Source organism: Herpailurus yagouaroundi, unplaced genomic scaffold (genome assembly GCF_014898765.1).
Source record: "Herpailurus yagouaroundi ecotype Mexico unplaced genomic scaffold, PumYag 29, whole genome shotgun sequence".
NCBI lineage: Eukaryota > Metazoa > Chordata > Mammalia > Carnivora > Felidae > Herpailurus > Herpailurus yagouaroundi.
Genome location: NW_024412377.1, coordinates 34,295,694 through 34,309,721, shown reverse-complemented (window position 1 = coordinate 34,309,721; position 14,028 = coordinate 34,295,694). Strand labels below are relative to the sequence as shown.

The following is a 14,028-nucleotide window of genomic DNA, read 5'->3' as shown; positions in this document are numbered from 1 at the left end:
AAGTTCTGAATCATAAAGTAGGAGTTGAACAATAAAAAAAATATATTACCTAAGTGCCTAAATAACTTCAGAATAGTAGGTCAGCCTTAGTTCAGAACAGATCATGGAATTCCTTACATGACCAAAGATCAGAGGACTTCTCTAACGTTTTAATTTACTGCTAAGCTTTACTATGTCTTTAAATTTTTTAAAGTTTTATTTATTTTTGAGAGAGAGAGGGAGAGAGGAGGAGAGAGAGGCTCATACTCGTGAACTACGAGATCATGACCTGAGCTGAAGTTGGACACTTAACTGACTGAGCCACCCGGGCACCCCTAAGATTTACTATTTTAAATTGAAAGTGACTTTTAAATATTATTCAAGACCTAGTATCTTTCTGGTTGTGTGATATATTTTAAGAAAAACTGTTAAGTATATTGTTAGTAAATACTAGATAGCTTTTATAGAAACACACTGAGAACATTTATTTTCTTACACAATGGCTATGGAAAAAAATCTCACATACCCTTCTGTAGATACTCTGTGGCAAAACAGTAGAATCTGCATAGGATTTTGATTTAGTTTGAACTCTTGCTAGTTTGGCATCAAACTGAATCAAGTTTAAAAAGAAAGTCATTGAGAACATTCTAGTTAAACAATTGCTTCTATAAATATAAGTATAATCCATTATATCTTTTAACATGTAATCTCTAATTTAAGTATATTCTCTGTACAATACAATATAGAGAAGTTTTTCTTTAAGAAACAGTTTTTAAGAAAGAGCAAGGAACACCCAAACAAGATTAACCTTGCTCCATGTTAAAATTTCCTGGGGAGCTTTTTAAAAGTACCAAATACCTGGGCACTACCTTAGAGATTCTGGGATGGAGTCAGCATTATCTTTTTAAGACATTAAAAAGATAGATGATAGATGATTCTATCATGCAAGGCAAAGAATCTAGATAACTAGGGTTGAGAATCTAGTTAAAGATGGATAAAAATATTTTCACATTACTGTGAGTATCCTTTTGTAAAGAAATGTAGTATAGTCAACAGTCATGGGATAAAAACTCATATACTCTACTGTAAAAACTTTGAGACTAAGTGATAGAATCTGGATATAATTTTGTTGATTCAGTCTGAACTCTTTTGACATTAAATGAATCAGGTTTAAAAAATTCTCATAAGTCATTCTTACAGGTCATATATACATATATTTTTTGCAAAATCGTTCATTATAATTCTTCCCTTTGGGTTGAGTTCAGTGTAGCCTCTCTGTGGTCTAAAAACAAACTCTGTGAGATTGTGTTCTGGTTTGAGGAGGAAAATGGATAGCTACAATGAAGACAAGGAACAAAAAGAGTTGTGTGCATCAGTGTAAACCACAGATTTGGGCTCCACCAGAGACAGGGCACAGATGGCAAACAAAATGCACATTTGCAATCAATGGATTAGAAGTTGATGGTAGAACCTGAAACATGGCTTATTGTTTCTCAGTTGGCTATCCAGACCTCTCTGTGGGTTGTGGGCACACTTGACCAGAGACAGTAGCAGCAGCAAAATGCCTCTCAAGTCAACATCAGTTCCCTTTTGCTCAAAGATTATACAGATTTCAACACTGAACCTCACCAAACACCCCAGAGATACCAAACATCCATGAACGTGAATAGTAAGTTATCTTTAATAACTAAACTGGGGAATTCTGACAACATAAAGTAAGGTGGGAGTCAGACTGGGGAAAAGCAATGGAAGAATGATGGAAATGGAGATGGGTAGAATCTAGAAAAAAATTTTAAAGAACAAATATATTGTCAAAACATCAATGTCTCTGAGATTCTGACATCTGGTTAAACAACCTACTGAAAAGGCTTTAGAGCCTAGAACTAGAACTGCAGCCTTTGAGATGCCCTATGTAAGGTCCCTTTAACATTTATTTATTTTTTAAATTTATTTTTATTATTATTATTTTTTAAATACAATTTATTGTCAAATTGGTTTCCATACAACACCTTTAACATTTTTTTAAACATCTAGTTTGTCTGCCCTTCTGATATGTATTGTCCACACATTTATTAGGGAGCAACCTGCCTCTTTTTAATAAAAGTTGAAGGAATTTCTATTGGTTTACCAGGGTTCCACAATTTCTGCTGAGGAGAGAAAAATGTTAACGATTAGATACACTCTCCCCACTGCTGGAATGGTAGTCCTATGAAGCTTGCATAGACTCAGCTACAAAGTGTGGGTAATCCTTGAATTATCGATCTCCAGTCTCAGAGTAAACAGTACCCTCTCTGGAAACCAGGACCTTTTGAACGACTGAAGAATCCCACCTTCCAGCCAAGTGCTGCAAGATAGCGTAGCTAGCGTGGTCTGGTGTTTGAGAACTGCACGTGACGGAGAATGAGTGTGTCGGGGTTGTTTCTATACCTGAAGTTTATCTCACTGTGATGAAAAATAACCAAAATTCAATCTAGACTTAAGGGATGCATCTTCAAATTTAGCAGACCCTTAAACACTTACCTCGAGCTGTAATTTGATTATTTCACTTTGTTTTTCCTTTTCCTGAGTTTTTAACTTTGCATTTAACTCTGAAATTTCCACCTCCTTTTTCTCTATCAGTTCTTTATGCTTTTCTTCATTTGACTCAACTGAAGAAAACGAAAATAAATAAATAACTAGTTAATTCATCTTAACATTTCAAACATTTTATAAGCTTGTATTTCATAGCATTTTAAACAATCCATAAGCAAGTACATTTTGGTAATAAGTAAACATATTTTAGAAACTTTATATGCAGGGTAGGTTTTATATATTTTGAATAAGCCCCTACAAAATGCTTGAAACACAAAGATCACCCATTAACTGCTTCTGAACAAATATGCTGATTTGTATTCTTTTTTTTTTTTTTTAATTTTTTTTTTCAACGTTTATTTATTTTTGAGACAGAGAGAGACAGAGCATGAACAGGGGAGGGGCAGAGAGAGAGGGAGACACAGAATCGGAAACAGGCTCCAGGCTCCGAGCCATCAGCCCAGAGCCTGACGCGGGGCTCGAACTCACAGACAGTGAGATCGTGACCTGGCTGAAGTCAGACGCTTAACCGACTGCGCCACCCAGGCGCCCCTCACTGATTTGTATTCTTAAACATGAATTATATATAGGGGTGTCTGGGTGGCTCAATCAGTTAAGTGTCCGACTTTGACTTGGGTCATGATCTTGCAGTTTGTGAGTTCGAGCTCTGCATCAGGCTCTGTGCTGACAGCTCAGAGCTTGGAGCCTGCTTCAGATTCTGTGTCTCCCTCTCTCTGCTTCTCCCCTGCTCGTGCTCTCTCTCAAAAATAAACAAACATTTAAAAAATTAAAAAAAACATGAATTATATATAATTATATAATATATAAATAATATAGTAATAATAAAATTAATAATTAATTATTAATATAACATATTAATAATATATAATACATATAATATTATATATATATGTATATATATATATGAGAGACAATAAATAGGAGACTTAGTGGTTAAACAGGGACACAAGGCCTGGGTTCCTAGGTACAGGGGGTCCCAAATTACTGGATGATTCTAGAGCTACATCAACCCCCCGCTATACTCTGTTCCACGTGATTGGGCCTCTGTCATGTTCACACCATGTCTCTATGCTTCATCAAATTTCCTCTGCTCTTATCTTTCCTATTCCTACTAGTGATACCATATTATCCAGTATGGGAGTCTCAAGGACATTTCTGACTTCAGGGGGAAAAGAAGGAGTCAACTCATCCACAAGCCCCACAAATAAGGGGTCTCCATCCATGATTAATCCACTACTTACTTAGTTTCAAGCCTCATTTTTGCCTCAGTTGGACTCTATGTCCAGGCTCTTAATCACAAGTCTCTACACCCTATACACTGTTGCCAGGTTAGTCTTCCTAAAGCATACCTCTAAGTATGGGCATCACTTTCTCAGAAACCTTTAATCCCTCCCTTTTTTTTTTTATCCTAAGATTCAAGGGGTCAAAGAATCCAGCCCTAGCCATGGCTGCTGGCTTTTTTCTTGCTAACCTTTCTGTGTGGTGCAAAGAAGAGGTAAGAAATAGACTATTATTCCCTAGAATGTGCTATGTCTTCCCCTCTCTACGTCTTGGCTTCTATTTTCTTTCTACTGAGAGACTCTTTTTTTTCCATCCTCTCCAGTGAACTTTAGCCATATTCAGTCTTCAGGATCAGGGCCTTGTACTTAACAGTGCTGAAGGACAAAAGTTAGTAACTTTGATAAAGTTCAAGTTAGAATGTTTTCCTTCATTGTTTGTGCTTTTTAATTCTTTCCAAGGAGTTGTAGCTAACTCAAGTTCACAAAGATTATCTTCTATGCTTTCTTCTAGCAGTTTTGTAGATGTAGGTTTATATTCTGACATTCATTTTCAGCAAATTTTTACATATGTTGTACATAAGTATGGGCTCATTTGGAAAAGTTTTTATTACTTTTATGAAACCATATAACTCTCAGCATAAGATCATGAGACCTGCTTTAATAAAGGAAGAAATTTTATTATTGAAATTATATCCTATATGCCAAGTATATAAATATTAAAGGTATTATACATTTCACATTAATTTTTATATAAGGACATTAGCTGCTTCATATTAAATAATGTTAAGTACAAAAACCATAAATCCAGCTTAGAAATGTTGTAATTTATATCACATAAATAAATTGAAAGGTACAAAACCCAAATTAAAATGCATCAAGGCAATGTTCATTCAAGAATACGGGCAATTACTGAAAAAAGTTTATACATGCATTTAAATTATTTTATGATGTCTTAGAATTCAGTAGGTCAAAAATAAAAACTTACTTTTTTCCTGCATATCCTGATAAAGTTTCCTTATTTCTATTTTATGTCCCTCCTCTTTGATTTTCATTTCACTCATAAGTTTGGCAATATTATTCTTATATTCCTAAAGATTAAAATACATATTAATTCTTCAGTTTAAATATATGTACACAACTTTCCACTAATTAGAAAGGTGAAATTCTCATACTTTATATTAATTGTTAATATTTAACCATATCTAGAGAGGAAAGATATTGTTTATCGCTTGAATAATCAGCTTTGAGAAGGAACAATTTCTGGTCCAAGTAGATACAGCCCATCCAGAGACAATGTATTCTTATCTTTGCTTCCTGAATACTCATCACCAGTGTTTAACATATCATATAATCTCAAAGTATTTTGGTAACTGTATAAATAAATGCCATGATAGCATTAAAACATGTCAATTAAAGCCAAAGTTATACTTTAGAGCTAATAGTACATTCTGTTCGATAGCTGGCAAGCTTAACCTAACATAGGATGACTCCTTTGAATGTGACCTGATGTTCTGTTTCTGAAAATTATATAAACAGCCCTAATTCCCAGAAGGAAGTTAAGCACTACCCATGGTAAAGGTTAGTGTTATGAGGAGGAGGCTAGAGAAGAATGAATTTGGGAGTTGAGAAGTGCTTGACAAGTGCCTGAGATTAGTTTCTTAGGTTGCTGCAGCATAGAAATGATCATTGTGTTAATGTGGACAGTCGCATTCAGAGAGGTGTTGGAAGAGAAAGCCCCCAAAGATAAAATTTACAATTTTTCCAGAGGGATGTTCCTACATAAACCACTTACAGTCCTAAGATGTAGGCAGGAGAAAAGGAAAGCAGCAAGAATAAAAATAAAATAGGATACTAAGAAAGGTACATTAATGAAGGCAAGAGGTTCAAGAAAAGCTTCTAAACATCATAAAAGCAGGGACTTTATTTTTACTCATCATGATGTCTCCAATTCCTATAGTATCTTAGGCTAAGCAATATTCTATGGCTTGACATTTTAGAAGAGAAAGAAGGTAAAAATTTCTCCCCCTTTTCTCTGCCCCAATGATACCCTAACTGTACCATCTATCATTGAGCTTTATAGGAAAGGTATGGAAAGAATGGGAAAGAAGAAAGGAAAGGGATAAAGGAAAGGAAAAATAAAGGGTGGGATATATTCCACACATATTTAAATTAACTCAAGTGAGGAACCAGATTGAATATGGAAATGATCCTTCAACTTGAAGTTCTAAGCTTGATACAGATCCAGTTTGAGTTTTGGAAATCTTAGGTCTGCCAAGGTTTGACATGTTGGCTCTTGGGAAAGGAGAAAAAAATTATGATAATAAGCCTCCCAAAGGGTGGTGGGAGCTGACATTTACTGAGCACTTTTTATGTTCTAAGCACTGTGTTATTTGTTCTATAATTGCTGCCGTATGCTGTTCCTATAGGAGAAAAGAAAAAGTAGCAGAGGGTATGGTAGCCCTGGGGAGAGAAATAATTGGTTATCCACATAAAGTCTTCCCTTCGTTTGGATGATGCAATAAAATTGCAAAAGGTTACTTAAATCAGAAAGATCAAGACTCATTTATTTTATGGTAAAAAGTTTAAAAGTGCTAATTAATAGAACAGAGTATACTCTATAGTAAAAGTTTTATTAACATAATTTAAAAATATGTAGCAAAATAGTTGTATCTCTTTTTGGTGGGAAGACAAAGTAATATAAGTGATACCTTAGTGCGTTATAGTCTGCAAAGAGACTAGAGTCCTTAAAACTGTTATTTCTTTAAGAAATTTTATTCATTAAAAATTCTGGCACACACATACACATATATATATTTCCTTTCCAAATTTTGGCTGTCCTTATTAATGAAAACCACCCTCCTTTTTTTCTAATTTGAGAAGACAAATGCTCTACAGGAATTTGATTGAATACAAAAATACATAAACTCACTTGTTCATGAGACTTCAGCTTTTCTCTCATAAGATCAGCATTTCTTTTTAGTTGTTCATTTTCACCTGTGTAAAAATAACCAGAGGGCATCCTAATACACAAAACATTTTAACTAACATGGGAATACATTTAACATTTTGAGTTTCCTTTCATATATGCATTCAACACATACATACAGCATCTTCTACACACGAGGTTGCATGCATGGCGCTGGAAATATTGAAACAAACAAAATTATTGCTCTTCAAAGAACTTACGGCCAAACGGTAAAACAGATGTGTAAGTGGTTATGATATGCTATGATAATTGCTCTGGAATGGCAGTGTGTCTGAAATACCATGGGGACTTGTGGAAAAAAAGTCTTATTCAGCCTGAAGTCAGGAAAGGATTTACAGAAGAGAAACCATTTGCACTAAGACTTCCATGATAAGGGTTACCCCAGGTGGCAGGAACGCATTTCACATACATAAAACTGCACAGAAGACTTTGGGCTTGAGTGACTATAGCACATTTGGGCAAGTTACAATTCAAATACAGTATTGTTGGAATGTAAACTCTGAGGAGGATGTGCTACATAGGTTGAAGCCATATCCTAATAGGAGATGGACATATTGCATATGAATGGCTTTAAATTTTATCTTATAGGTTACAGTCAAAGAACTTTGAACAGTGAAGGGAAATGATTAGTTACATGTTGAAAAAATGATCTGGCAGTGTAGATGACGAATGGGCAGGTTTTGACCCTAGATGAATGGGTATCAGTAAAAATAGATCAAGTAAGAAATAACAGGAGCCTCAATTAGGTCAGTGGCAGCAGGACATAAAAGAAAATGAAGATAATTATTTAGATGGTAAGATTACCAGGAGACTTATGACTGACTGGATAGCAGAGGCAAAAAGGAAAGGGGAACTTTTGCTTTCTAGGTTTCTGGTTTGGGTAATTGAAAAATGTTTGGGTGCCTGGGTGGGCTCAGTTGTTAAACATCTGACTTTGGTTCAGAACACGACCTCAAGGTTCATGAGTTGAGTCCCATATCCAGTGAGTTCAAGCTCTGGTAAAACCGGAGACCCACTTCAGGTGAGCCTCTCACTCACTTGCGCCCCATCCCTCTCTCTCAAAAAACAAAGCAAAATTAAAAAAAAAAAAAAAGAAAAAAATATTCATCAGTTTGGGAAAGATTAGAAGAGGAAGACTTTTAGGAGTGAAATGAAGACTATAGATTTTTACCTGCTAAATTTGATTGCTTGAGATATCCAGAAAACATTTCTGGTAGGCTGAGAAATATTTAGAGGTGGCCAAAGGAGAGTATTCTGTAAAGGAGGCTGAGAAGTGTCCAGAGATGCAGGAGAGAGTGGTACTGAGAAAAGAGAGGTTAAAGGGATCATAATAAGTAGCAATAAAAGCAGTAAGAAGATCAAGTAAAAGAACTTTGAATCTGAAAACTTTGGGAAATGCTCAATTGTTGTAAGTTGAAGACTAGGCAAAGGTAAGGCAATGGATAGAGTGAGTACACCAGACCATTCCCTTGAGGTTTGATTGTAAAAGGAAAGAGTGAGGGCATTTGGAGGGAATCAACCTAAAGTTAAGGAAACTTTATTTTCTTGTTTATTTAAAATATGGGAAAGATGTGAGTTGTTTAAATGCTGAGAGGAATGGACAGTAGAAATAAATGAAAGACAGAAAAGAAGGGACAATTGAAGATGCAATACCCCAGAAGAGAGACAAGAGTTAAACCCAAGTGGAGGAATTAACTTTGGATAGGAAGAAGGATTTTCTCTCTCTCTTTTTTTTAAGCTAAAGAGGAAGGTAGTAAGGATATGTCCAGGTATGTATATATTTGGAAGAGGTATAGTGGGAAGAAGAGGTACTAGGTGGTAAGAAATGAGATAATTTATGTCTGACAGCTTTCACTTTTTCTGTGAAATAGAAAGTAAAGTAAGTTGAAAGAAAAGAACAGGTTTAAAGTTGGGGGCTAGAAGATTGCAAAGTTTGAAAAGTCAGGATAAATTAAAGGTATAATTGAAACTGAGATTCATAAATTAACATAGGTCTGCAATGTATGTTTTGTTTTGTTTGTTTTTTTTTTACCATTAGTCTTCAGTAATTGCAGCCTTGTAAGTAAAGCAGGTGTATGGTTGGATTGATCCATATTTGAAAATTACTATAGTTGGTATTACAGGATGGGTAATGGAAATAAAACCACTGCCAAAAGAGAAGATAAGTAATATTCTAAGCTAGATATATAAGCTATAAAGGGAGGAAGGTTTTATCTTACAGCAACATTATTGAGAGCATTGTTATATTTACTTAATGTCTTTTCATGTAAAATGTAAATAAGAAAAAAAGAGAAACATATTAAAATATGGTTTTGCATCGTTAATTTGCCATATTGTTTCAGACCTACCATAATTGACATCTTTTGTATATAACCAAAGCTATCTTCTGACTTGGGATGATTAAGAAGGAGCAGTGCTTGAGTTTTCTATACTCACCTTGGTAATCTCTAGATTAGATCAGGAAAGAGTCCATCCTGATATAGTGTGTGATGAGGGTTTGAAACAGAGCCAGACTCTGTACCTAAGCCAGACATAAAAGGCTCAAAGCTAAAATATAGGCCAGGAGTAGACTTGGCATCAAGACTTGTAATTCAAAACCAGTGTGAAATAGAGGCCGGGGCTTAAGTTCAGGGACTACTGGGGACCAGTGACAAGGATGAATGAGACACTAGACTTGGATAACAGTAATTATAGCTTTGTATTGTTTAGAATCAGTTTGTCTGTCAATATAGACAAAAAAACATGCTAGGATTTTGATTGGGATCACACTGAATTTATAGATCAAGTTGGGAAGAACTGACATCTTGACAATATTGGGTCTTCCTATCCATAAACATGGACTATTTCTTCATTTATTTAGTTCTTTTTGATTTACTTCATCAGAGTTTTGTAGTTTTCCTTATATAGATCTAGAACATATTTTGTTATACATATAGTTAAATATTGAATTTTGGAGGTTATTGTGTTTTTACTCTCAAATTTCACTTGTTCATTGCTGTTATATAGGAAAACAGTTGACTTTTATGTATTAATTTGTATAATGCATGCAACCTCGCTATAATTGCTTATTAATTACAAGTAATTTTCCTCCCAAATCTTCTGAATTTTCTACCTAGACAGTCATGTCATCTATGAACAAGGACAGTTTTATTTCTTACTTCTGAATCTGCATACCTTTTATTTCTTTTTCTTGTCTTATTGTCTTGTCTTACTGTCTTATTGTACTAGAACTTCTAGTACAATGCTGAAAAGGAGTGGTGAGAGAGGAATATCCTTGCCTTATTCCTGATCTTAGTGGGAAGTCTCTAATTTCTCACCATGAAATATGGTGTTAGTTGTAGGCTTTTATAGATTTTCTTTTTAAATCAAGTTGAGTACATTCCCTCTACTCCTAGTTTACTGAGATGTTTTATTTTCAATCATGAATGGGTGCTGGATTTTGTCAAATACTTTTTCTGCATCTACTAATATGATCATCTTTTCAATCTGTTGGTGTTCTGGATTAAATTAATGAAGCTTTGAATGTTGACTCAGTCTTGTATACTTAAGATAAATTCTACTTTGTTGTAGTGTATAGGCCTCCCAAAGCATTTTTCCTTTCTGTTATGGAGTTTTTGATCTCTAGCATTCCTTTTTGCTTCTTTCTTAGGATTTCATCTCTCTGCTTACATTGCCAATTTGCTCTTACATGTTATCTACTTGATCCCTTACAGTCCTTAACATAGTAATCATAGCAGTTTTGAAATTCCCAGTCTGATAGTTCCAACATCTCTGCCATGTTTGATTCTGCTCTGTCTCTGCAAATTGTGTGATTTTTTTTGCCTTTTAGTTGGGTTAATATAATAGAGAGTCTAGGTTCACCCTAACTTTTGGTAACATATTAGCAGCTCTCTTTAGAATACGGAAATATTTAGCTTAGAAATATCTATTTTTAAATCTTGTGGTCTAGTTAGTAATTTCAGGTTAATAGCACAAGTCCCACTCAACATCCTATTACACTTTTCCTCCTACAATCTTAACATAACATAATCAATAACTAGTCACAGCAATAATGAATCATTAAAGATTAAAAAAAAATTTTTTTTAACGTTTATTTTTGAGACAGAGAGAGACAGAGCACGAATGGGGGAGGGTCAGAGAGAGAGGGAGACACAGAATCTGAAACAGGCTCCAGGCTCTGAGCTGTCAGCACAGAGCACGACGCGGGGCTCGAACCCATGGACTGCGAGATCATGACCTGAGCCGAAGTTGGACGCTTACCTGACTGAGTCACCCAGGAGCCCCATTAAAGATTTTTTTAATGTTTATTTTTTTGACAGAGAGAGAGAAAAAAAAAAAAGAGAGTGAGCAGGAGAGGGGCAGAGAGAGAGGGGGACAGAGGATCCAAAGCAGGCTCCATGTTGACAGCAGCGAGCCCAATGTGGAGCTCCAACTCACAAACTGTGAGATCATGACCTGAGCCGAAGTCAGATGCTTAACTGACTGAGCCACCCAGGCACCCCTAAAGATTTTAGATGTTATATGAACAATGCTTTAGGAAGGCTTGTCTTGCAATATAGTACTGTTAAGAGGAACTTTGGAAATGGAGTCTACATATGAAACTGTCGCAGAAGCATGGGTAAGAGGTTATGAATATGTAAAATTGATATTGTTGGAGAGGAAGAGTACATAGTAACTGCAAACTTTTAGAGTCCTGGTTATTAGGAGAATAGAAGTATTTGGAGCAGAAAGAGAAAATCCAGAACTATGTTTACAGGGGAAGATGATGAGTAGCATAAATATCCATTAAATCACAACATTACAGTGAGAGTAGAAATCTAAAATCAGTTTGCTTTCAAAGGCTGTAATCAGACAGATAAGAAAGTGTTATATTTTAAAGGGTCATATTTTAAAATGAAGAGCTTAATCTGAATGGTGGCTTTAGTTTATAAAAATTTTGCTGGAAAATTGATATTTCCTTGAATGAAAAGCACCAATAATTTGAAAATATTTCCAACTAAAATACTTACTTATAAAATATACTACTGCCTTTAGAACAAATACTTCAGATATGTTTCTCCCACTCACTCCCATTCTAATGGGATTTTCAAACCATAGGGACACAGTACATTAATAACCATGTAACCTGAAAGTTTCCAAGATGAAATGTGACTTGTTAATAGAATATATGTATTCTAGAATTAGGAAACTGGAGATTTTGGAGGATTTTGAACTCTATAATAAAGGAGTTATACTTTCCAGTATCATTCATTCAGTTTTGTATGATTTTCAAGTTTAAGATTTTCTGTTTTTTTTGTTTTTGTTTTGTTTTGTTTTGTTTTGTTTTGTTTTTGTCACAATAATTAAGGGCTGGGAACTGTGTAAAAAAAAAAAACATTGTGCTAACTAGGCAACTAATACCTCTTGTACCTATTGGAAATGCTGAAGCATCCATCACTGAAAGATGAAAGAAAAGGTATTTGATGCTTTCTTTTTTCAAAAGTTTTTTAATATTTATTTCTGAGAGAGAGGGGGACAGAGAGAGAGGGAGACAGCACAAGTCGGGGAGGGCAGAGAGAGAGAGACACAGAATTCGAAGCAGGCTCTGAGCTGTCAGCACAGGGCCTGACGTGGAGCTCAAACTCACAAACCACAAGAACGTGACCTAAGCCAAAGTCAGACACTTAACTGACTGGGCCACTCAGGTGACCCCGATGTTTTCTAATTTATAAAAGTATACATGGTTGTCTTAGCAAGTGAAGCATCTGTAAGGGGAAGCTAATCATCTCTACACACCTTCCCTTCCACTTACCTCACCAAAGTTATCAATGTTAGCAGCATGGTCTGTATTTCTTTCCTACTTTTCTTCCAGCTTATATAATCATATATAAACATATCACACATTTGTACTGGTTTTATTTATTTTTACCAATATAAAATTGTACTACATACATTACTTTGCAAAAAATTTGTTTCCTAAAAATTGATGTTCCTTCAAATCTGTAATTTTTTTATGCATATATGTAAATACATTTTTATAATTTTATATACATAGGGTCATATCATGGATGCTGAGCTACCCTTAGGACACTCTTCCCTTCTCTCTCTTTCATTTTCTTTCTGCTTTCTTTCTCTCCCTTTTTTTTTTCTCCTTTTTCCTCACCCCTCACCCCACACCCCTGGCGTAATTGTGTTTCCTTCTCAGTTTTTCCCTTGAACTTATTAAACTCTGGATCACATGTATGTATACACATACACATTTCCATAATTTTATTCATATCTTTTGTTCATTTAAAAACTTCTATTTATCCCTGCTGGTCAATTTGTAGATCTCTTTGTATATGGAGAGCTCTTTGTAGATTGTAGATATAAACTACATTTGCATTTGAAAACACTTTTTGAAATAAATTACTTGTTTTTTTTTTCACTTTTGCATGACAAAATAACATGCAAAGTTTTGTTGTTGTTGTTGCTGTTGTGTGGTACTTTTGTTGTGTTGTTGTTAAAAAAGTCTGTTAGGTCTTTTTTTCTTTATATAGTATCTGAAGTTTCCAGATTGGTCAAGAAGACACCCTGCAGCTAGCTCTAGGTTGCATCCTGGATACAGCTGATGATATATCCTGACTTTTCTTTTAAGTTTTTATTGTTCTTTTTCATACTGAAGTCTTTTCTCCATCTGGAATTTATTTTTAATGTGGTAGAAAAGAGTCCAACTTTCTTTTCTTCCAGATGGAAAGTTAGTTGTGCCAGTACCATATGTTAAGATGCCATTCTTTTCCCAATAAATTGACATATTTCTTGTGTCATCTATTACATTAAAAAATACTGAGGCCTGTTTCTAGAATCCAGTTCTCTATTTTTTCTGTGGATGTATTTTTCCATTTTTATGCCAATACCATAATGATTTCATTACAACAGCTTCAGGGCATGTTGTTATCTGGTAATAAAACTCCCTTTTCTCTTCATTCTTCTTAGTTTTTTACAGTTCTCTTGTTTATTTGTTTTTTCCATCAAATAGCTTCAAGATTATTTTATACAATCTCCTCCAACCCCCACTTAGAATTTTACTTAAAATGGCATTAAATGTGTATATTAACTTCAGGAAACTGACATTTTAATGATGATAAGTCTTCCCTCTGCCAGAATAACTGATCAACCCATCCAAACGTTATACTGTTTGCATGTTATCTGGTTTTGGCACATCTATAATTA

At 34.8% G+C, this 14,028-nt stretch overlaps 1 protein-coding gene across 5 annotated transcripts in view; it reads right to left on the bottom strand.

Moving 5' to 3' along the window:
- The window catches only part of CCDC152 (coiled-coil domain containing 152), a 30,900-nt gene that overhangs the window by 662 nt on the left and 16,210 nt on the right, over nucleotides 1–14,028 (bottom strand). For 4 of the 5 annotated variants that reach the window (XM_040496331.1, XM_040496349.1, XM_040496357.1 and 1 more), the window contains exons 5-8: nucleotides 6,781–6,845; nucleotides 4,837–4,939; nucleotides 2,500–2,627; nucleotides 276–589 (exon numbers count right to left, since the gene is read on the bottom strand). In XM_040496331.1, the coding sequence (XP_040352265.1) occupies nucleotides 464–589; nucleotides 2,500–2,627; nucleotides 4,837–4,939; nucleotides 6,781–6,845 (422 nt within the window). In that variant the 3' untranslated portion in view covers nucleotides 276–463. Of the gene's footprint in view, nucleotides 1–275; nucleotides 590–2,499; nucleotides 2,628–4,836; nucleotides 4,940–6,780; nucleotides 6,846–14,028 lie in introns of those variants that run through there. The other variant, XM_040496366.1, reaches the window with a different exon arrangement.